Source organism: Pholcus phalangioides, unplaced genomic scaffold (assembly GCF_987345545.1).
Source record: "Pholcus phalangioides strain wild (caught in Gottingen) unplaced genomic scaffold, Ppha-v1.0 ptg000010l_1, whole genome shotgun sequence".
NCBI lineage: Eukaryota > Metazoa > Arthropoda > Arachnida > Araneae > Pholcidae > Pholcus > Pholcus phalangioides.
The window spans coordinates 33505719-33530578 of NW_028301603.1; the positions used below are offsets into that span (position 1 = coordinate 33505719).

A 24860-nucleotide genomic window follows, 5' to 3' on the forward strand; every position below is an offset into this window, starting at 1 on the left:
CAACGGTTCCTTAATTTACACAGGAAAGGCAGTCTCCTGGTTTCAGTTAACTTTTGTGACCAATTTCTTTTCTGCATGAACAGATTCAATTGGACAGTTTTTCAAAATTAAAGTACAGTATTTATTGAATCAACTTTCCAAGATTGGATAAGTTTGATCACACAGGATTTTTAGGGAGTTTCCCATGTGTTTTTTTTTGTTTTTTTTCATGAAATAATATTCTAATTCATCTTCTTAATATGCTTATTCTTTTTCCAAAACTTTTAAAATTCTACAATTTTTTTTTGAACTTCCGAAAATAGTTAATTGAATAAAGATGACACAGTGCATCATTTTACATGGTTTACTAGCAATATTCTGGTATATATTGCTACCTATAATGCTTTCGCCATTTAGAAACTAATACAAAAGCACATATTTAATTTCTATTTTTGAGGAATTGGTAAAAATTTATTTTATGCTTTTTTCTTTTTTTTTTGTGAACTATAATAATTGTTGTTTCATTTTAATTAATCATTTACTTATTTCTAATAATGTCTATTATCATATAGCATTTTACTTCATTATTAATGCAAAAGGGTATGTTTATGAGGAGCTCATTTTTGAAAGGGAACATTTACACTTTTGCTGAATTTACAGTAGAAGTAAAAAATGTATTCCAGAGGAATATGTTTGCTTTACAAAAGTAGAAAATAGCTCAACAGGTAGTATGTAGAAATAGTAGAAGAATATTTAAATACTAGGGTTCTAATCAACATTGCAAAAAGTTATTCACATTTGAATTTTGGAAATGTTCTGTTCTGAACGAAAATTAGTGGAAATGTTACCTTTTGATTAAAATTTGAACTGGTCAAATCTGAAAAATTGAAATTTCTATGTCACCTGTTGATTCAAATATGTTTTAACCAAGTTCAGGAAGGTACCCTTACTGCCCTCTCATCATTAACACAACACAATCACTCTACAGTGAAACTCCCTTCCCCCCCCCCCCCATAACGGACACTCCTGTTAGTGGACACCATTGACCAGGGTTCGTAAATATCGTGATATTTTCGAAAAAATCTGATATTTCTAATGAAATGGTCAACTTACTGTTTATTATAAATGTTTGAAGCATGATATAAATTAAAAGGAACATTTCACTTAACATGAACACTTCTTTCGGTGTTTATTAATAAAACTATTTTAAATGTCATCTCTTACTCTGGCATCTGATATTTTCATGCATAACCAATATTTTCATATGTATATCTGATGTTTTTGAGATATATATACGTTGTAAAAAAATATTTTTAATTTTCATAATGTGCATTTGTCTATATATATGATTTGATATTTTCAGTTCAAATATTTCCAAATGAAAATACGAGACAAAATATGAAACCGTTCTCAAGTGAAAAAATGTCAATGCATTCTCAAATGAAAATATCAAACCCTCGTCAAATGAAAATATCAAACCCTCGTCAAATGAAAATATCACATCTTTTTCAAATGAAAATATCACATCTTTTTTCAAATGAAAATATAAAACCCTTCTCGATTGAAAATATCAAATCATTCTCAAATGAAAATACGAGACTAAAAATATCAAACCATTCCAGATTGAATACATCTCTTTCTGAACAAATCTATTCATTTACTGGTTAACCAATTTCTGATTGAAGAATTCAAAGAATTCATGTGTAAATTCATCGATATTTAAATCATGAAAATATCATAAAATCATACATATTGATACATTTAATGTGTATTTTTGACTGAAAATATAGGATATATATCGCAATATATATCAGGATATATATCAACAAACCCTGTCACTGACAGATACAATTTTGAATGACATCAACGGGGCTCGATGTGTCTTACTATTCATCAATGGACACTCATCATTAGCAGGCAAAATTTTGTCCCAAGGATGTCCGTTATTGAGAGATGAAAAATACCAAAGTATATGAAAAAGGTGGATATTTTCCCTTTTGATAGAAACACACAATCAACTTTATATTTTAATTTCTACCAAAAATATTCCTTTTTGAATAAACCATTATCTCAAAAATTCGTAAACTGTTAAAGGAGTAAAAAACTTCATTTGGGGGAAAAAAAGTGGAAACGTTCCTTTTTGAAAATACTCTTCATATCTAATGGAGTTAGACGGTATCAGGGAGTTCATGAAATTTTTTGGTCTTAGGAAAGTGAGGATTACAGTATCATATGTTCTAGTTTTGGATTTTTGTATTCCGGCTAGCAGTGAATTGAAATTCCATATTGACGCAAAAATTTTCTGCGTAAAAAAATCACAAAAAACATGAAGCTTCTTGAGTTTTAAGACAAATATGTGGTCATTAACAAATAAGTGAGCCTGTGATAATACAAAATACAACCACAGTCAAACCTCTATTATTACATATTTCAAGAGACCGAAAATTTGGTTTTCTATATCTGGATGTTTGTTATAAACTGGATTTGCTACAGAAGGGAGTCAACTATAAGTACAGGGTTCATATCATAGAAGGTACATGATATCATAAGTGATTTTACCTTGAAGAACAAAACAGTATCGAAATGATCTGCTTTCATTTCCCACCACTGTCTATGAGCCTGTAAAAATAGATACACAACTGTAATTCTATATTTAGAAACAGAATATATAACTGCATGTACAAAATTAAGTTTCCTAACATAATTTTTAGAGAAACTGCACAAACCTTATTTTGTGCTGAAAAGTAATTCTGATTTTCCGTTTCATTTCATTAGGGAGAAGAGGCCTTTAAGCTTCTACATTATAAGCTAAGACGATATCTGTAATATCTATATAATTATAAAATTGATTTTCTGTGTGTGTTCTCTATAGAAATCAACAATTCTAGGTCGATCGTCGCCAAATTTTATATATATACCAAACTGAACCAGACTTAATGATAGACTACTTTAAACGTTTGTCAGAGCTGTAGGCAAATGCATGAAATGAGTAAAAAATTGTTGGGTGACAATGGTTCATGAGCCTTAGCAATGACTTTTGGAATGTTTACTTTGGTTAACAAAATAAATGGTTTCCAAACAAGGTATTTCAGACATGTTTACCCCTTTACAATGATTTCTCACTTCTTCAATGCTCCCCAGTACACAATGTTTTCAAGTCTGTGTTCTTTCAGTTGGACATTTTCTCAAATTTCTAGAAAAATACTGAGAAGAATCATTCTGAAATTTTGACCACGTGAATCCTATGTTTGTACCCACAATTTCCATTAAAAATTTTGTCACGAGTGTATTTAGGGGGGTCGACAAAAAATTAAATAAGAATAAAAGGTTTTTGATCAGCCTTATATGATAAAAATCTGCAAATGATTTACTACTTTCACAAAATATTACGGACACAGTAGCCCATGTCGATAAGATACTCGCCTAAAGTACCAAAGGATGTTATGTTTAGAGGTGTCACGAGTTCGATACCCGGTTCGTTTTTGTCAGAAAACTTTCCTGGCACGGGAGTACAACAGAAACAGCGACATGACAGCAGAAAAAAATGATACCGCAGGGAGTGTCACATTGAGGGGGTTAGCGCACCAACCTCTCAATGAGTATAAAAAACAAGCTTGCTGTTCGGAACCGGCAATAAATAGTAGGTCCTGGTCTAATTCAGCACGACCCAACCCACATGGGTAAAAGGCTTATATCCCGGGAGGGACAGAGCCTGGGTCACATCTGGTCTGACGGTGTAATTAGCCCTCGTGTGCAGAAAATGAATGTGGTGCTACAAAAACTATCAATCATTAAATGACAAAATATTGTTTGCATGTTTTTCACTTATAACATGCAGTGTTTTCAACCAAATATTTTGAAATATACAGAAAAATCGAAACTACACGAGACACTCTGCGTAAAAATTTAGAATGTGACAATTCATTATTCAATGAGATATGAGCATTTTTAGTAAATTATTTTCTATAGCGCAGACATAGAAAATGTCGATTTCATTTTTTCATAACTTGGTAACCAAATATATAATGAATGAACTTATATAAAAATTATAGTTGAATGTCATAAAAAAATTCAGAAAGATATACGCAATATCGTGAGCGTTATCATCCAGGTACTCTCAGCCAGTAACATAAAATAATGCTCACGATACTGCGTATATCTTTCTGAATTTTCATGACATTCAACTATAATTTTTATATAAGTTGTATTATATGTTTGGCAACCAAGTTATGAAAAAATAAAATCAATATTTTCTATGTATGCACTATAGAAAATCATTTACTAAAAATGCTCATATCTCATTGAATAATGAATTGTCACATTCTAAATTCCTGCACAGGTTGCCTCACGTGTAGTTCCAATTTTATCATAAATTTCATAAAATTTGGTTAAAACTTTGCATGTTATAAAAAAAATTTCAGAACGACTTGCATAATATTTTTTTAGGAATTTGAGAAAATACCCTAACTCCAAAAAGACTTTTTGAAACAGTGTATACAGTAGTAGTGTAGTTTGCACATAGTGTGCTAATAGTGTGTATAGAGAAAACCAGCACTTTGTATTACAGCTATTTAATTCATCAAATATCACGTTTATAAAAATTAGAATGATTGAAGTTAAAATTGCTGTTCAGGTTCGAGACTTACGGGTGTGGTATTTTTCTTAAAACTCTCTGGGATGAACAGTGTCTTTGGGTCATAGTTTGGGTCAGACTTCAATCTACCCTCCTTGTCTCTGGAATAATTATCAAAATAAATTTACTAATGTTATGACATTCAATGTAACAAATAAATTCATAACTGGCTGTGATTGAGAAGAAAGAAAGGCAAATCATTACAATCTCCTTTACCTTATTTTGTCTTCTTTCAACCATTCCAATGTCATATGAACATACTCTTTCTCCCCACTTTCATTTGCATTTTGCGATTCAGAAAAAGAACTCTGCGAAAACAAGATGCAAAAGAAAATTGTGTAATAATAATTGATCAAATTTCAAGCATTAGCAAAAACAAAAGACTAGAAAAATGGTTGCCTAAATATTATACAGTGAAACCTGTATAAAACAGAACAAGACTGAAATTATTTTCCGTTCCAGACCGGTTTCCGTTTTATAAAAAGGTGCACACAAAAACATATGCAGTGATTTATTTCTATTGCTTTGTGAAATTTTTGAGAATATCACCCTAACTACTATAAGCCAACAAGTATTAAACAAAGATATGCCATATTAATATTTTGAATTTTTTTTTCACATGTTTGCTGTCTTAAATTACTATACATTTGAAATTTCATAATTAATGTACTAACAGTTAAACTTCAATATAAAGTGTTCTCCTAAATAGCAATAGTATAAACACCAACTTTTGTCAAAAATGAAAATTTTTCAATATTTATCACAAGAACTGCTGCACTTTCGGTATACCTAGAACCACAGCTTGAGTCAAATTGACCCAAACTATGAAGAAATGGTGTTTCTTAGCGAAAACAGTTTCCGGTTCCTGGGTTTTTCCTCTACTTGTATTCAATGTTGTTTAATTGTGTATTTATAATGGAAAACTATATTTGTTTATAAATATTAAATGAGCTTCAAAGTTAGCCAAATAAGGTATTAATTTCTTACTGATAAGCGTAATTTATGATGAGTAGTTTGAGAATTTTTTTTTTCATTATTCTTGCACATTCACCTCATGTTGAAGTTGCACAACCCATGCAAAAATTAAGTTTTGTTTCCACATTTTGATGTTACCTAACATCAGACTTGTTTATTTGTTTTTTGGTTTTTTTTATGGCTCATGAACAGTTACATGATCAAGAAAGCATGAATATTTCCTCTTGCGCAAGGGCAACAAGTATGATGAACCCAGCTCTTCAATAAGGTTTTAGAGAAACTGCGTTTTAAAAATAGTTCTGGACTTCTGTACTGTTCTATACAAAATGCAGCAATTTTTTCATACTGAGATCTAAGATGTTGTAGGAAACGTGGACAGGCCATCGGACAGGCTCACTGAATATTTTCTAGCAATTTGATCAGCTACAACTATGGCAGACTTTGTTGAATTGCAGCGTGAAATAGTTTCTGGAAGCTTTTTGAGGCTACTATTACTGTCAATATCAACTGTCAGGTGAAGTGTGCTGAGTAATAAAACATTTTTTTCCCTTGATAAATTTGCATTGTGGCATCATTGTTTTCCCATAGCGATGTTTCATGAAACTGTAGTTTCATAATATTGCGTTTTGATTTCGTCTCACCATCCCTACTAAGCTTGTATTGTTTGGCTTTTAGCATTTGAACCAGCTTCAGTGTAGCAGGGGTGCAAGGGCCCCTCATCTATTTCGGAGCAGCAAATTTCATTTTTGGAGCAGAAATTTTGAAAATGGAGCAGAACTAAACACGAACTATATCTGCAATATAAGGAGTAATTTTTCTGTGAAATGCCAAAAGTTTTGCCAAAAATGGTTGGAACAAATAATTCTAAATAAATTTCCTTCACAAATTAAAATTCATATAAATTTTTTCTGAATTATATTTTCTGTCATTAATAAAACGACGAATGGCGAATAAAAATTATTACTCTTTTCAAATTAAGCAACATGCATACTGAAAACCTAGGCAGCAAGAATTTCTGCTGCTTGAACACCAAAATCTTATTCCTCCTGATATAGCAAAAAAAAGTGCGTGCAGAATATAATAAGAGTTTCCGTGAAAAAAAAAATTTGGCTTCTCACAGAATTTAAAGGAATTATTAAATTTAAAAGCAAAATGCAAAAAACGAGAAAAATATAAATACCTTATTTACTTAAAAAATTTCTCAACCTAATAGCATGTTAATAGATTACAAATCACGAGTCGCTTTCAGAAAGTTCAGAATCTCAATGACAATTTTTTTCCAATTTTTTATGCCCTTGAACATTTTGTATGTCTTATTTCATTAAACATTAAAGCATTGCATGGACAGATTTTTCAATGTTTGAACAGACTTTTATTTATTTGTTAACAATGAACTCTTCCTCACTATCTGTGTTACCATATGATGAAGATAAAAAAAGTCTTCACCAAAACTGGCAAAATTTTGAACTTTGGGAAGCTTTCAAAGTTACAAAGTTTGAATATGTCTGCCCAATATCTATCTATCTATTCTCTGAACTGATTTCACTTCTTGTAATTGTTTGGATTGTAGTGGAACCCATTCATCACACATAATCAATAGTTCTGTTGGTGATACAATGTTAAACAACCTCTCAGCAATACGTGAGGGAGTAATCTACCATCCCAGCAATGCATGAGATGGAGTAATGTTTTGGAAAAAGAGGACATTAATATATATTAGGTATCTCACAGAAGTTATGTAAAATGAGCATGCTCCTAGTACAAACTCCTTCCTCTGACTATTGTTAAGAGCATGCTCCTCCCCCACCAATGCAGTGGCGGACCGTGCGGCCATATTGGGCGCCGCTCAAGGAGGGGTGCCAAATGGAGTTGAAAGGGTGAAAAAAGGTTTGTCGACCAAAAACATGTGGTCAGTAGCACCAAAAAAAAGGTTCTGCATGGGTATAGATTTTTTTTCCTCGAGCCGGCCCCGTTCGCCAAATCCGGATTTTCGCGATGTGAAATTGTTACAATCGGCAACCGCCGACGATAACCACACGACCGCATAGTGGCTAGATGACAAAACTATGAATATTTTAGCTGGAGTTTTTACAGATTCTATTTTTTCCCAACGATCTCCGAAAAATTTCGGTAATTTAAACGAGTAAACCAATCACCTTTTCGATGTATGCCGTCTTTGAACGCAGGTTGGCAGCCGCGAAATTACCGTTATTTTCAGTATATAACATATAACCAGCAGGAGAAAAAAAACGGTCTCCGAAATCGGAAAATTTGGCATATTTATTCAGGGACTTTGATAGAACGCCGGTTATACCAATAACAGTACAGGACTTTATACTTCAAGATAGTATAACTACTTTCCAAGGTCACGAGATAATGCGATTGTGGTAGATGGTGGGAAGTGAAAAAAAATTTTGTTTCTCTCCCCCCCCCCCCCCCCCCGTATCTTTTTCCGTGTCTCGGAAAGAACGCGTTGCAACGTCCCTTATGGGAGTTGCTTGCCCGGTTCGAAATATCCAGCAATAAAGTGGCAAACGACAAGTGGAAAATGATTAGAAACAAACTTTCGCATGAAATATTATTATTTATTCAATTATATGGGTTAGTTAATTTTAACAATGGATTAGTATATCTTGGAGCCCTCTATTTGACGTTAACAGTAAAGATACTGGCTCACCAATTGATGATCAACAACAGTCAACTTGTGCAGTGATCGGACATCCGATGTTGTTAGCTTTTCCGTAAATACCAGAGGAGTTTTCTCAGTTGAGAACCGGAACACCTTGATCAGTTCCTGGGGGCCTCTCGGTTGAGGGCCGGACCACCTTGCTCAGCTCCGGGGGGCCTCTTGGTTGAGGGCCGAACCACCTTGATCAGCTCCAGGGGGCCTCTCGGTTGAGGGCCGAACCACCTTGATCAGCTCCGGGGGCCTCTCGGTTGAGGGCCGAACCACCTTGATCAGCTCCGGGGGGCCTCTCGGTTGAGGGCCGAACCACCTTGATCAGCTCCGGGGGCCTCTCGGTTGAGGGCCGAACCACCTTGATCAGCTCCGGGGGCCTCTCGGTTGAGGGCCGGACCACCTCGATCAGCAATGAAGAACTTTGACTGTGAAGATTGTTTTATATTTTGATTCCGGACCTGCCGGAAAACGGATTCAAATAATGTAGATTATTGCATTTTAACAATTCAGCCTAAGGCCAATAGATACGGTAGTAAGACAGTGAACCGTCCTACTAGAGGGCTTCAGTTGAACAGAACAAGATTAGACGAACGCGGAATCAGACCTGTTACAACGTACGGCCGGTATTTAAAGGAAAAACATCCGACCGCACGTGTCTGATCAAGCCAATCGGCTTCAAGGTCACCTCATCTGCATGCGATCGCAGGCGAACATCACGATCGGCCTTGATCGTCGCCATACGATCACAGCTGCAGACTAGTAACATTTATGACAAAGATAACGTGACGGTGACTACGGACTTTTACGCCGGGGGATCATCGGCACGTTACAGCGTCCCGTGAACAACAATTTCATGCGCCTTCTTCCTAAATTAAGAGTATTTGACGTACTACAGTGCATTAGCGGTACCTCCGCGAACCACAAACAAGAATTGGCGCAAATGCGCAGGGATTCGGCGCCTTGGCGCACCGTGTAGCAAGAGAACCGTTTCGGAGCAGTTTGGCGCAATTGGCGCAGCTCTTGCACCCCTGGTGTAGTGAAATAAAATGACGGTTGAGGCATTTCTGGCCTTGCAAGGCAAATCAGAATTTTATTCTTTTTCTGTGACATCATTTGCCTACAGAAACTTCAGCTACACACTTTTTTCTAGACTTAAGCTTTTACTTTCCCAAAACCTTTTTCAAATCCTGTTAGAATATAGGGTATTCAAATTTACAAAGGAAAAAATATATTTAGCTCTACTTGCCATTTCATCATTGAAAAAAAATAATCTCCTTGGACAATAAACTGGCCTTGACCTTGAAAGACCATTATTCTTTACTATCTTCATTTAGAAATACTTTTTAGAAAGGGTAACCACTTCCAAGAAAATTATACACCCCTTTTCCCATAGAATAGTACATTGGGTCAAAATGACACAAAGCACAGTTCTAGATAGAAGTGCTCATAAATCTGAAACACTAAATGTGAAGACAAAATTTTTGCTAATTAATAATCATATGATATTATGAAAAGTCATGAAATTTTTCTATCACCTGAACTTAAGTTTACAAGATAAATGGAAACAAAGTTTGATTTGGGTCAAATTGACTCACTCCGCGGTTCTAGTGTTAAATTGGAGATCAACAACCAATAACAAATACAAAGGCCACAGCAGGCAAATTGATGAACGAGGTGACTTAGAACTAATGTTTGTGAAAGAAAGATTCTACATCTCTGTAACACTTATGTTTTTTTTTTGCCTCTATGAACTCCATTTTTGTGTTCAAATTAATACAAAATTCTTGCGGTTGGTGGCCATCCCTACACTGAGTGAAAACCTCTGCAGTAGCCAAAATTATTCAAAGCTAAATTGTGAACAATTCAGTCCCTACTCCTATTCTAAACTAGTTTAACTTCTTTGCTTACAAGCTATTGGAAAGAAATTTAGATGATCTGTATTTGAGGAATCTGCAATAAATACGGTAACCTTGTTCCAAGCTAAAAAACGGGAAAAAGGTAGAAGGAAAGAAAGGGGGAAAAACAAATGGAAGGAAAAGTATAGTGGATAAGTAAATACAACGTATAGTAGATAATAGAGTAGACAGGAACAAGATTTTTTTTTTTCACCCTCACTCCATCTTTTCTTTCTTCAGATATATACATGTTGACTTTTCTTTTTGAGTCCACCTCTCCATAATATCCAGAAAAAATTGTATTTTTTCACATTAAATTATGAACTTTAAAAAATGCTTTAATCGAATTGATCTAGTCGATCGATTCATCTAAAATTTGTAACTACAATTAACAAATTAACCGACCCAATTAATCGGAGCAGATGTAGTTATAACAAATATCAGATATTGCAAATGTTTTTCACATTCCCACACGACTTTGTTATACATCCAGGCTCAACAACATTGTTATTGTAGCTAACAAAACAGATTCTTAAATGTTCTATTGGATTTACTAATTTTACAATTTGTGAAAGTATTCGATTTTACATTCAAGATTCAACAAGAGAAAGATAGCGAAATCTGTTTGTTTTGCCAATATCAGTATGGATTTTTTCCCCCTGAAAAAACATTGATTATCAAAAAAATATAATTCTGAAAGTATAGTGAACCAAAATATCTTTGCATCTAAACAGAATGTAAGCAAAAAAAAAAAAAACTTACATCGTTTCCTGTTTTGGAGCTGGAACTAGGACTAGGTTTCGGAGAGAATATTTTCTTGGCTTTTGAACTCTTCGGTGTAGAGAATGGAGATCTCTTGGAAGATTTTGGAGAAGAATAATCAGAGGAATTCAGGACCTTAGACTTCCTTTTACTTTTCTGCAATACAGATGTTACATATATCAGAAATGCTATTAGATGAAAAATCATATTTCAACTTATTTGAGGGGATGGTTTCCTTTTCTTCTTAAAATTATTATCGTTCTTACCACATAAATATGATATAAATATAATATAAATACACAATTTAATTCTAGATATAATGTCACACGTATTGAAAGCCATATCATACTTTAGGCTTTTCATTCTCAGAATCTTCATCTTCCAACATGGCTTCGAGTCCACTATCACTGTCATCTTCACTCTCTTTGCCAGGCTTGTATTCATCCTCTGAATCTTCACTATCAGAAGCGATGACTATACGTCTTCTTTTCGAGGCTGTAGAAACTACCTAAATACAACGCTTAGTATATTATCATGATTGAAACATGATATACAGAGAGTATGGTATGAACATAGCCAGTGATATCACTCGGAACAGAGTCACATCGCCTCTCCCAAGTCCCTAGAAACCAGGTAGTGGAAAAACCTGGTTCTCACCAAGTAAAAAAGTATACTGTGAGGGTCAGTGAATTAAATGTTTCTGGTTCCTTTTCCTAAATTTTCTGTGTTTGGTGCACAGATGACATCACTAGCGTGTGAGAAAGCAAGTAATGGAAACAAATATATATTTTACTCAATTGAGATAAATTTCTATACTACTGGAAATGCACAATATATGTATAAATATTCTTACATGTATATTTGAGTGTTGCTTGTTGCTGCAAGAATTTTTTTTCAAAGGAAAGATGTCCAAGCATTTGAGTTTCGAAGTTGGAAAAAACAAAGGGGAAACAAACTCTCTCCAGGTAACCATCACTGTCCCACCCAGGAAGTTAAAACTGAGTCCCACATGATGCCAAGTATGCAGTATCCGAGCTTCAATAGAGGTGGGTTTATGGTTTCACTGTCTGCAGACTACTCAAATTTTACCGTCCTTCTCCCATTCTAGTCTAATTTTCTTGACCAGTTATTACTCGAATTCGCTCCTGGTGCTATAACCGACTTTGCCTCCACTCCTATAAATATGCCTGTGTCTCTAAGTCATTCCCATATTCAAACACTCTCTAAGTCTGGTTATGTTGTCAGAGTTGTACTTGTTTCATGTTGTTCAAAGATGCTGAACACCACTCTAATTTACCTGGGTCCCAGGACCTAGCAAAATTCAGGCCTTCATGAGTGAAAGTAGATCCTCTCGAAAGAAAATATAAAGTTGGGTTCCTTCCTCCCCCCACATCATTTACAAGTACCCCTGTGAATCACACATAATTGATTTCTATAAACATGTTCAATCCAAAGATTTACTAACAAGAAAAAATTAATTTTCTAGTACAGTAGAATCTTGACTATCGGGCCTAGTCTCTTGGCACCATGACATTGCCAAATCATTAGAGCTTATGCTAAACTTTGCAAAGTCTGTTGCCAATTCAGCAATATTTATAGAGGAATGCTTTCATTTTTAAATAAGATAACTATTTACAGGCAAAAAAATTATAATAAATGATAAATAAGAACTATTTACATAATTTTCGTAACAATATTTATATTATTGGGCACTTCCTTTTTCTGTAATAAATTTTAAAAAAGCACAGTACACAACAAACATTTACACATTATGAATAACATTTATAATGTGTAAACATGTTAGACATGTTAATGTGTATTAATGTTAACATTTAACATTAAATACGCTGGCTCTGATGTATATATTTTATGTATAAAATACTGGTCTGTACCAAGAGGTCACAAAATATGAATAGGAGCGGTTTTTTTTTGTATCAAAAGTGTTTTTGATGGTATGGTGGGGGTAGGAAGTGAGCATTTATAGAACTGCCTATCTGGCTTTTCTGTCATCCAGGTAGTCCTTCTGCCACATTAGGTCCAAATTCTACTGTATAACTAGGATTAGTTTACATTCACTGATAAGTATTCCATTGCTATCGAAAATTTGCAAAGAAACCCATTAACATTGAGGAAAATTAACATGCGTAACAAAAATTCAAAATAAATATAATTACATTAAGCACATTATATACAGTATTACTAATGAATCAGTGTATAAATTCTTTTACGATTGAGTTTTCATTTCGGAAAACCTTAGCTCTTCTAATAATATCTTCTACATAAATTTAAAGTTAAATGATTATATGATGATCATTTTGTATTTCTTGAGCGTTTCCAGATGGAATGATCTTTTCCCCTTCCTGATGGTCCGCGACTGTGGTCTACCACCATTCAACTGCCACATATTTCACACCTGAATATGGGATCTATGGTTAATTTGTATTGGCCCAGAAATTCCTAAAATATACAATAACTTTTTGTACCCTTTTATCTCAAATTTGACAACCCTCCAACAGCGGACAAACATTTTTCCCTTATTTTTTTAAATCAAAAAAAAAATTTTGTTCACCCTTTCATTTTGAATTGAGCACCTCTCCTAGAGCGGCACTCAGCATGACTGCAAATCCTGAGAGCCGCTTCTGCATTGTGGCAACAAAGCTTTTTTTCAAAGGGTTTTGAAAACTTCGTCCCTGCAAACTTGAAGTTGGAAAACCTCAAAAATTCATATTTACCCAACCACTACTGAGCATTAGTGCCCTAGCGGGTCCAAACCTGAATTTTAGTGACAAACTCACAACTGCACAGTGACTATATGACAAGACTGTCGTTATTTATTATAAGAGTTTTTGCAGATTCAGTTGTTTTTTCCCTCCAATAATCTCGGAACAAATTTTTTACAATTCAAATGGGCAATCCAATCCTATATGATTTTTCAAAAAGGCACATGTGCAATCTTGTGTGAACGAAGAAAATCTCTGCAGTAAATACGCTGGCTCTGATGTTGGTGGTTAGTCACGACAGTACCATAATTTCCTAAATATAACCTGCAGGACGGGGAGAAACCATCAGAAATGAGAAAATTCGGTATAATAGCCACATATTCAGGGACGCAACTTGATACATCAACAGTCTTATTCATGATATAACCAGCAGAATCAAATATATTATACCAATAAATATAATACCCTCTGTGTATTTTAAAGTAATGGGAAATACTTTTCACGGTAATGACAGCATAGCGCAATCATGATAGATGGCGTGGAGGAAAAAAAAGAAAAAGTTGCCACAGGGAGGGTTTTGACCCCTACATACTTTTCCCCTCAAAAATCAGAAAGTAGGCATTCCACGGAATAACAAAATTTTTAAGTACCCTTTATTAAAATTCCTGGTATTTGGCGAGAGCTGGTGAGTGAACAGATGAGAATATCAGTGAGTGAGTAAGCAGGTGAGTGAATAGTGAGTGAGGGAAATGGTGAATGACCGAGTAATTAATGAGCAAGTCACCCATGCAATCACTCTCTGCAGTTTATTAGCTAGCTCATTTTCGGTTGCTCATTCACTGGTGATGAATTGTTGTCAGTGAATTTTCCTCGTTGCAATTTTTCATGTAAATCTCATAACAAACCATTATGCAGCCTTTCCCAATCAGGCGTCATAGGCATCTCTTGAATAATAAATATAATTTACCACAAAAATATATTGAAACATATTAGTGTGTATACAATAAGTACATAACAATAAGCAAACTCAATAAGTAAACTTTGTTTTTCGAACCTTTTCTTCTTCAAGACCATCGTTAAACTCTTCGGAACAATCTGGAGAATCTAATTGAATAATTAAATTACAAATAATTAGTAAACTTCTATAAAAAAAAAAGAAAATTGAAACAAAAATTTCTCTTCCTAAACACCTTGAGCGCCACGTGCAGTTCACTGAAAAGTACTGCAGCCAAATTAATTATGCAATTACATGATGTATTACGTAATTAATACATCATTAATTAATTAGTATATACACTAACATATCTAGCTTCTACACATGCAAATGCACAGCTAAATACGTCAAGAATACGCTGTAATTACGATGCTCAATTCAGTCTTACCCCGCGGGGGTGAACGTCTTTTCTTGGTGGTCCCGTTGGAAACATTGGGTTTTGACTTCGTTTGTGGGGTTTTGGGAGACCGCGAAACTTCCTTGGGATTTTCAGTAGCTTTTGCGGCACCTTTGTTATTATTATTGGGGCTTTTAGCGGCAACTTTCGAGGTGCCGAAAAAGTCTAATATTGTCTTGGTTTTGGCCATTGTTTACAAATGCCTACAACACGCGCGAAACTTCAAACGATTGCGATAACGATTTTGACAGCTGAACGACGTGAAAAAGAAAGAAAACGAAATTTGAGTTATCATATACTTTATGACAATATAACCCGTATTTTTATGGGACATTCCCTTATTTAAAAAATTTTCGAAGTCCAATTTTTATTCTCGATGAAATTAATTTTCATCACGTGTATCATGTTTCTCAAAACAATATTCATAACTGGGAATCAATGTTTGTTTTGCCATCTACTGATGAAAATACAATTGACTTGAGTGGTGATTATCAATTCGGAGTGGAGTTTCTTATGAACAAATATTGAACCTGGAAAGCCAGTCCGGTTCTTTGATACTCTTTAAATCCGGGTTTTTCTAGGAGCAGGTTTCCTGTGCCGCGAGCAACGTGATTCGCCCAGCGCGACAAGCCCTCCACTCACCAATAAGAAAAGCAGCATGACTGTTTTCCCACTGAGCGCAATACGCCTCACGACAGTGTTTTACGTCGGGCGTGATTGGCCGACTGCTTCTGGAGGAGTCAAATGCGTCGTGCGCCGTGCGTTTTGCCGATGTTCTCTTTACTCTTGTGTGTTCTCTTTCCCTTCCCTTCAAACCGGAGCATGCAGATGACAGAGCATAGGCGGAGATTGACTTGGAAGTCTGGGGGGGGGGGGCACGATGATGACGATGTCAGCTCATATATACATTAGATCAGTCGACTCCACCTTCGACGCTGCCCCCCACGCACCCCCCCCCCGTATCTCCGCATGTGACAGAGTAGCTGATACCAAGGCCATAGCCTATAATATAGCCGCCCTAATCCACTGCCCTAATCTGATGCGCCACTCTAGAAAAACACAAACACGTAGCGTGATTATGTAACTCGTTGCTGCCGACACGAATGATACTGTTCGGTTCACGCGGCGCAAAACACCTATCCCTATGAAAACCCGGCTTTTAGCTTCTAGGGAACCGAGCAAACCGATTTTTTGTCTGTCGTCTGCTCATTAAAAGAGGTTATTTGTTTTGGACGTCTCCTTTATGATCAAATAAAATAATCGAACTTTCAGTTTAAATTTCCAGTTCAGTTTATGAGCTTTGTTTATAAGGAACTGAGCGGAATAAAGAATATAGTTTTTACTTTAAATTTCATCATCACCACATGAGTCACTTTTAAATTTGAGATTAGATGACAGCACCTACTATAAAGTGCAGTGTGGAAATTCACTTCCTAAATTCAATTGTAAAGTTGAAGCTGGTCAAATAGAAAGACTAGTGGGGCGAAATCCCCACCAGTTAACATCTAAAGAAGACTTGGACACTGAGCTATAAGTAAAACTCAGTGGGTAGTGGGTATAGTTTACTTATAGCTCAGTGGGCTTGGATCAAGAAGAAAGGAAAAAAGAATAGAACGATATAATCCCGGTCGGATAAGTGAAGTTCCCACCCGTATTCAAGAGTAGGGGGGAGTTGTGCATTGCTGACTAAACAGTGAATGTCTTGTCGGCCGTGGTTCAGCTATTTAGTTTTAAAGAGTTTTTTTCTTCTTTTCTTATCAACTTATAATATAGTATCTACCCTAGACAGAGTGAGTGATAAATAGAATGATATGTCCAGGGCTGCATCTGGGGGGGGGGGGAGCAGGCGGGTCTGGTGTCCCGGTGGCGCTGAACCAGAAGGGTGGCGCCGAATTCACCCTTTAACTGCTTCTTCTACATTACAAGGAGTGCCAAAATGCCGGCTTGCCCCGGGTGGCAAAATATCTAGTTGCGGCCCTGGATATGTGACCACTGATGCCCTTTCTTTGTCACCGCTCGACCTACTGAGAGGGCTATATTTGACGTCAAATTGCTGTTTGGTGTTTCCATTTTTTGTATTTTGAGTGAATATCCTTGGATTTAATTTTTTATACTGTGACATTGAGCAACAGAAAAAATTAAAAGAAGTCGACAGTTTTTATGGCGCCCGTTATAGTCATGTCTGATTTCATTGCCACAATAAGTGATCCATCCCTACAGTGTACCAACATCTTCTATAGCAGAAAGCCTCCGCTCGAAGCTCTGGCTAGTGGGGCAGAAAGGCGTCACTGAAATCGTCCATTTCACCTGTAGCCATTGAAGTAGTCCACCGTATGCGAAATCTTTACCCTTTTTTCCAGTATATCCAATATATAGGACTATAGGTGAAATGGACGACTTCAGTGACGTCACGAGTTTCGCGCGGAGGCTTTCTGCTGTTGAAGGGGTTGGCCAAAGGCCAACTTTCCAGCTGTTCTTTTCTGTTCTTTCCAGCCCGCCTCCAATACGTTAGAAGTTCCTATAGAACCTTAACGTGGAGGCGCGTCTGGTTTTCATGTAGAAGATGTTGACAGTACCCAACAATACGCGATAAAACCGGGTTTTCCTAAGAGCGAGTTTCTGCTCCGAGCGACGCATAATACATGCTCTTAAAAAAAATCTGGCTTAAATGTCTAGGTCATGGGTTTCCAGCTGGGGTTCCGTGACAGTTCTCTTGGGATTCCGCATAATCAAACACTACCGAATCCTTAAATATCCCGGATACCGGAGAGCTTTCAAAGAAGAAAACTTCAACTGTGTAGTCTGATCTGTAGAGCCCCGTTCACATAAGTACATATTGCGGTAGCATTGGGAGTTCTAGAACCAGCTTGACAACTTTCTTCCTTCGTAAGGAAAGAAATGGGGAGCAGTCATTGGTGAAAATTCTTGAATTTTTCTATTTCCCATGTGAACGGGACTTTTAAGTAAAAGAAATGTTACCAGGTGTAAATTACACACTTGATTATAGAATGTATCTAAAAAAAAAAAAACCCAATATATAACGCTGATTCGTCAGAAATAAGGTAGGCCTACCTATTGGCAGGGCCGCAGCTGGATACTTGGTTAGCCGTGGCAACCACTCATTCAGGCACCCCCCTCGTAATGCTGAAGGGTAGGTTGAATTATGAAATTTACGCTCCCTTTTGCGATGCGCCCGGGGCACCAGATCCGCCTGCTCCCCCACAACTTGCGGCCCTGCCTATTGGTAGTATTATGACCATTCTAAGATTCAATGGTTTCTCCTTGGAGTGTTGTTACAACCTTAATCCCACCAACCGTTCGTCGTAGTGGTATGGTTCTAATTTTAAAAATTCTCAGAATGTGACCAGAAATTACCTACCACCCTGTACGAGTTTTGAGGATGAAAATACAGTGTACACAAAATAAAAAATGTAAATTTTTATATGATCCCCCCCCCCCTCCCCCTCATCCTCTAACTCCAATTAGGCAGTTGTTGCTCTTTCTCTTCTGAGCCCAACAAACAAATTACACCTTTTTAAGTGCATTATTCCCTGAGATATTTAAATTCAAAAATCGGAGACAGGTTTGGGCTTGAGAGAATTTCGCGGCCCAAATGCAAAACAATTTTTTTATATAGTTGCTCTCCGACTTACAAACTTTTCGAGTTACGAACATAAATCTTGAAGGGGAATTTGTTTTTCAGAAAAAAACGCATTTTATTATACTCATTTTTTTTTCATTATTTCAGGAACGCGTTGATAGTCGGGATCGCAATCAAACAGGATCCATTGAGCGGGAAAGGCATTTAAATTAATTTTGCAAAATTCATAAATTATTAATAATAATTGGCGCGTGGTCCACCTGCTGCCAATTCATCATGGCTAGAACCATATTGAACAGGCATAAATTTTTGTCATACTTTCGAAGTGCTTCATCATCATCTGTTTATCAAATATACGTTGCAATTCGATTACTGATAATTTTTCGGATCTTTTATTGCTGTTTTTGTTTAATTAATGTAAATTAATAGAAGTAAAGGAATCAAGTACTGGAATTGCATGACCACCACAAGGGTTGGACTAACAGGCAGGATCATCTTAAGAGCATCATGGACCCTCGAGCCAAGGGAATTTTTGGAGGCCGTACCTGAAAAATTCAACTACGTCTCGTTTTTCTGAGGCACCTCTTCTCTTGAGGCCTTTCGGTCACAGCCCGGGGTGGGGGGAGGCATGCGTTAGACGGCACTGCCTAAGGTTCGCACCAGGCGTCCTCCTTTTTCAGTTTTGAATCTGGCAACCTTATCTGGTAACGTCCCCATAATACCGTCACGCTTCCATCGAGCTTATATTACTGGAGAGAGTATGACGTCAGCGGTCTCCGCCGCCATCTTTCGTCGAAGATGAAAGAAATAATTTCATCATCGATGTGATAATTCCAGAATTAATGAAAGATAACTTCAGCATTAATGAAAGATAACTTCAGCATTAATGAAAGATAACTTCAGCATTAATGAAAGATAACTTCAGCATTAATGAAAGATAACTTCAGCATTAATGAAAGATAACTTCAGCATTAATGAAAGATAACTTCAGCATTAATGAAAGATAACTTCAGCATTAATGAAAGATAACTTCAGCATTAATGAAATAAAATATTCTAGAATTAATGAAATAAAATATTCTAGAATTAATGAAATAAAATATTCTAGAATTAATGAAATAAAATATTCTAGAATTAATGAAATAAAATATTCTAGAATTAATGAAATAAAATATTCTAGAATTAATGAAATAAAATATTCTAGAATTAATGAAATAAAATATTCTAGAATTAATGTAAGAGATAATTCCAAAATTGATGAAAGAGATAATTCCAAAATTGATGAAAGAGATAATTCCAAAATTGATGAAAGAGATAATTCCAAAATTGATGAAAGAGATAATTCCAAAATTGATGAAAGAGATAATTCCAAAATTGATGAAAGAGATAATTCCAAAATTGATGAAAGAGATAATTCCAAAATTGATGAAAGAGATAATTCCAAAATTGATGAAAGAGATAATTCCAAAATTGATGAAAGAGATAATTCCAAAATTGATGAAAGAGATAATTCCAAAATTGATGAAAGAGATAATTGCAGCATTAATGAAATAGATAATAATAAAATTAATGAAAGGTAATTCCAGAATGAAGGAAAGAGATAATTCCAAAATTAATGAAAGAGACAATTCCAGAATTAATGAAAGAGACAATTCCAGAATTAATGAAAAAGACAATTCCAGAATTAATGAAAGAGACAATTTCAGAATTAATGAGACATAATTTCAGAATTAATGAGACATGATTTCAGAATTAATGAAAGAAATAATTTCAGCATTAATGAAGGAAAATTCCAGAATTAATGGGGGGAAATTCCAGAATTAATGGAGGAAAATTTCAGAATTAATGAAGGAAAATCCAGAATTGATGAAGGAAAATTCAAGAATTAATGAAAGAAATAATTCCGATATTAATGAAATAAATAATTTAATCTTTTTTCATCTTTAGATGAGTTCACTATCCTTTTTTAAATCTTTAAAATCCAATATTCAGAGGCCGAACTGTATATTTCTATGGGCAAATTGCCAGGCAGGAACTTTCTTTCCGAGTCACGTGATTTCCCCGCATTTGATGTCGCTGCCGTAGCGGCGGCTGGATGCTCCCTCCAGTAATATAATCTCTGTCGTCTGCTTCTCTCTAGGCTACTTGTTTTGGACGTCTCCTTGTGTCCTGAAAAAATAACTGAACTGACAGTTTGAACTTCCAGTTCTGTTTGTCAGCTTAGCTTGTAGGGAACCGAACAAACTGTCTGTCGTCTGCTCCTTCAGAGGTTCTTCGTTTTGGACGTCTCCTTATGCTCAAATAAAATAACCGAACTTTCAGTTTGAATTTCCAGTTCAGTTTATGAGCTTTGTTTATAAGGAACTGAGCGGAATAAAGAATATAGTTTTTTACTTTAAACTTCATCATCACCACATGAGTCATTTTTAAATTTGAGATTAGATGGCAGCACATTACTATAAAATGGAGTGTGGAAAAATTCACTTTTTACGATCTTACCTGTCGTCTGCTTGTGTGGAGGTAATTTGTTTTGGATATCTCCTTGGGTATTGAAAAAATTACTGAACTGGAAGTTTGATTTTCCAGGTCAGTTTATAAGCTTTGTTTATAAGGAGCAGAGCTGAATGAAGAATTTAGTTTTTTTATACCTGAGCCTCGTCATCACCGCATAAGGCACTTCTGATTTTGAAAGTAGGTAGCAGCACCAACAATATTTTTAAAAATGAATGTCATAAAGTATTCTAGAATCTAGAGTATTAAATTTTTGAAATCTAATTCCCTTAAAATTGTTAGTGCCATTGTGAATTCGCTGCAATTGCTACAAGGCCAAAAAAAACTGCTATTGGCGGACGGCGTAACGTTTCGAGTCACCCGCATAGGCGGAGATAGACTTGAAAGTCTGAGGGGGGGGGCACGATGATGATGATGTCAATTCATATATACTCATACACATTAGATCAGTCGACTTCACCTCTGACGCTGGGGGAGGCAATGCCCCCCCCCCCCGTATCTGCGCCCATGGTCACCCGGTATATATGGGACTCATTACTTCCTAGATAAAATCTATAGGACGTACTGGCCTAGTGGGAAGACTGGATGCATTTCTCGCACCCACGTCCTGCAGCAGGTTCTCTAGGCTGGGATCTTTGTAGGGGCCTTAGAGGCCAGATTTTTCACTGGTCCCTCGGTAAAAAATTTATGGTATGAAACAAACAAAAATTATAAGAAACTACGAAGGTTTTTTTTTAACAACTGCCTGTTCCGAAGATATATTTTGGAAAGAGATAAAATTCAACTTCCTTTGCGGGGAATCGAACCCACGTCCTTTCACTTTCCGGGTGAACGCACTAGACTACAGAGGCACTGAATCTCTCAATCTTTCCTTGGAGCTCGTGTACACTGAAAGGGACCGTACATGGACGGCCGGACCAGACTCAGGCCAAGCTCACAACTGTGCCCGGACCAGAGAGGGCACCAAACATTACAAAGGGCGCCAAAATGTGATCTTACCCGGCTGACCAAGCATAGACCCCCTTTTGCGTCCCTGCTTGTGGGAAGGAGCTTATGGGGGTCCACCCAGGGACGTAGCGTGCCTTCTCGGAGCCCCGGGACAGACTTTCTTGAGGCCTCTTGAAATGATTTATTATCATGCAAAATAAGTCTATATTTGTTTTCAATTTGGAACCCCTTACCTCTATGACAAATAGTTGATGAGATGAAGGGAGAATTAACAGAGGCCACCCTATGTAGTATATCCATGGTCCATGTAAAAAAAAATGTTAAAATTGACATGCCTGTCTCTATCTTGCATAATTTTAAAAGATAATCTTTTATCAAATTTTTCATAAGATTTTTTATCAAGAAAAGTATGGAGATCAAAAGCTGAATTTGGGGGATGGAAAAACCAATGAAATTTAACATTGTAATTTCAAAGCCCGAATCAAAACACACAAGGAAAATTTAAGATGCATTGAGTTAAGAAGCAAATAATGTGGAAAGAAACCCTTTTTGATTGAGGGCCCATTTTCTCGATTAAAGTATGTAAATAGGGCCGCAACTAGGGGGGGGGGGGAGAGCAGGCGGATCTTGTGCCCGGGTGCTGGAACCGAGGGGGCGCAAATTCCATTCTGAAACCTCTCCTTCAACATTACAAGGGGGCGTCCAAATGCGAGCTTGTCCCTGGTGACCAAGCATCTAATGCCGGCCCTGCCACACAAGGGGGTGGGGGGGCTGACTAGGCTCTAGCCCGATAATTACCATAATTTTTCGTTTTTTCACGCTATAAATTTGCTATACAACGACCCGTGAACAATTTGGCTTGGGGCCCTGCATTTTGTCGCCCCCTTGTAATGTTGAAGGTGAGGTTAAAGGGTGAAATGTGCACCCCCCTTCCCTCTGGTCCAGCGCCAGAGGCACTAATCTCGCCTGCCCCCCCCCCTCTTTTTTTCAAAAAATATTTTAATTTTTGATCGTCTTGGGAGCGGTACCCTATGCCCCCCCCCATACACCTCTGACTAGAATTGATTCCTCTTGAGTGACCTTTTTTTTCACAAGTGCCCCACCAGTGAAAATTCCTTATAAAATGGCGTGTTGAGCAGGGCCCCCAGGCTGAGCTCTTTGATGAGGCCCAAGCCAGACTTGTCAAGGGGCCCTTCCATAATGAATTTATAGAGTAGAAAAAAAAAGAGAAACTATGATATTTGTCCCTGGATCTCCTTCCCCCCTCTGCCATTCGCTATAAGAGGTCGTGGGCAAGCAGGCATTTTTGTAATGCTGAAAGGGAGGTCAAATTTAAGAAATCTACGTCCCCGTCGCGGTCCTGTTTCACCTTCCCGTCTGCTCAACCAGCACCTCCTAGAGCAGTGGTTCTCTACCTTTTCAAGCCCGCGGCCCGGTTTCATTCATTTTTGTGAATCCGGAGGCCCGGTCAAACACACGACCAACGGAAAATGAAACGGCTAATCACTCGCGGCCCGGTATGAATGATATCAGGGCCCAGTACCGGGCCGCGGCCCGGCGGTTGAGGAAACACTGTCCTAGAGGTTAATGGCTTAATGGTATCTGGGAGGTCATGTCTTAACCCCCTCCCCAGTTCAGTGAAAAAATTACATAATTGGCATAGGCGGTAGGTTTGGGTGGGAACTCCCCCCGTTCACTACACGCACACTCGATGATTGCCCCCCCCCCCCGCTCCTCGTTTGAAGAGCCTGTATCTGCTGATGCCGTGCAGGACTCCCAAAATTCAAACAAAAGAAGTTTGTGACCAACAAAAAAACCATAAGACCAGGGGGCCGTCTTAAGAGCACCATGGGCCCCCTGGCCAAGTGATTTTTCTGAGGACCTACCAAACAACTTCTCGAAAATTTCAACCAGATCTCATTTTTGTGAGGCCCCCGGGCCGTGCCCGGGTAGGCCCATGCCTTAAGACGGCACTGCATAAGACCCTCACGAGCGGGGGGGGGGGTACTCACAGGGCTCCCGTCCTGGGGGGGGAAGCGCGGGACGATTCTCATGTTTTTTTATACAAAAATTATCTATTGCGGGGGGGGGGTGTCAAAGATCCTATCCTATTGCCCGATTGCAAGTGATGTGGGGGCATGAAAAACACTTTGATCCGAACAGGGCTTTAGCGTGCTTTCTGGGGGCCCCACGGCATAGTTCTTCCTTTGGGGCCCCCTTGAAAGGGTTATTATTATGCGAAATGAGTATGCATTTTTTGTAGGGCCCAATTCAAGCCGGGGCTTCGGTTGCCCAGAGTAGTTACGGGCCTGGATCTTTTGATTCGCAGGGCCTACCTCAAATTCTGGTTTCACCCAGAGAAGGGCCCTTCTTGTTAGAATCAGAATATACCAGTTTTTCTCTCATTATCTGCCCCCCCCCCCCCCCCGCCTCTCTTCCTGTAGTCCTGAGTGAATGCGAACGAAGCGAGCTGAGGGAAGGGCAAAAAAAAAAAAAACGAGCGATTGAGAAAAAAAACCATGAAAATCGCCATTTTTTTTTTTACCGCTTCTGTTGGTAAGGAAAAAAAAAAAACCGGTGATTTGGCCAAATGCAAATATGTTTTTTTCGCCAAGGTCCCGGTATTGGCATCAAAAAAAGACGGGACCGATTGCCAAACTGGGCAAACAGAATGCGTCATCCTCTTGCGATATCACATGATTATGCTGGGAGAGCAGGTTGCCGTAATTCGACACATAGGAGCCAATTCGCGCCTCTTTCTTCATC

At 37.3% G+C, this 24860-nt stretch overlaps 1 protein-coding gene across 1 annotated transcript in view; it reads right to left on the minus strand.

Annotated features, from left to right (window-relative positions):
- The window catches only part of Msh6 (DNA mismatch repair protein Msh6), a 55553-nt gene extending 40302 nt beyond the window's left edge, over nucleotides 1-15251 (minus strand). The window contains exons 1-7 of the mRNA XM_089238153.1: nucleotides 15027-15251; nucleotides 14699-14748; nucleotides 11274-11432; nucleotides 10925-11080; nucleotides 4829-4920; nucleotides 4626-4713; nucleotides 2539-2598 (exon numbers count right to left, since the gene is read on the minus strand). Of these exons, the coding sequence (XP_089094279.1) occupies nucleotides 2539-2598; nucleotides 4626-4713; nucleotides 4829-4920; nucleotides 10925-11080; nucleotides 11274-11432; nucleotides 14699-14748; nucleotides 15027-15225 (804 nt within the window). The 5' untranslated portion in view covers nucleotides 15226-15251. The remainder of the gene's footprint in view (nucleotides 1-2538; nucleotides 2599-4625; nucleotides 4714-4828; nucleotides 4921-10924; nucleotides 11081-11273; nucleotides 11433-14698; nucleotides 14749-15026) is intronic.
- Nucleotides 15252-24860: the final 9609 nt, after the last annotated feature.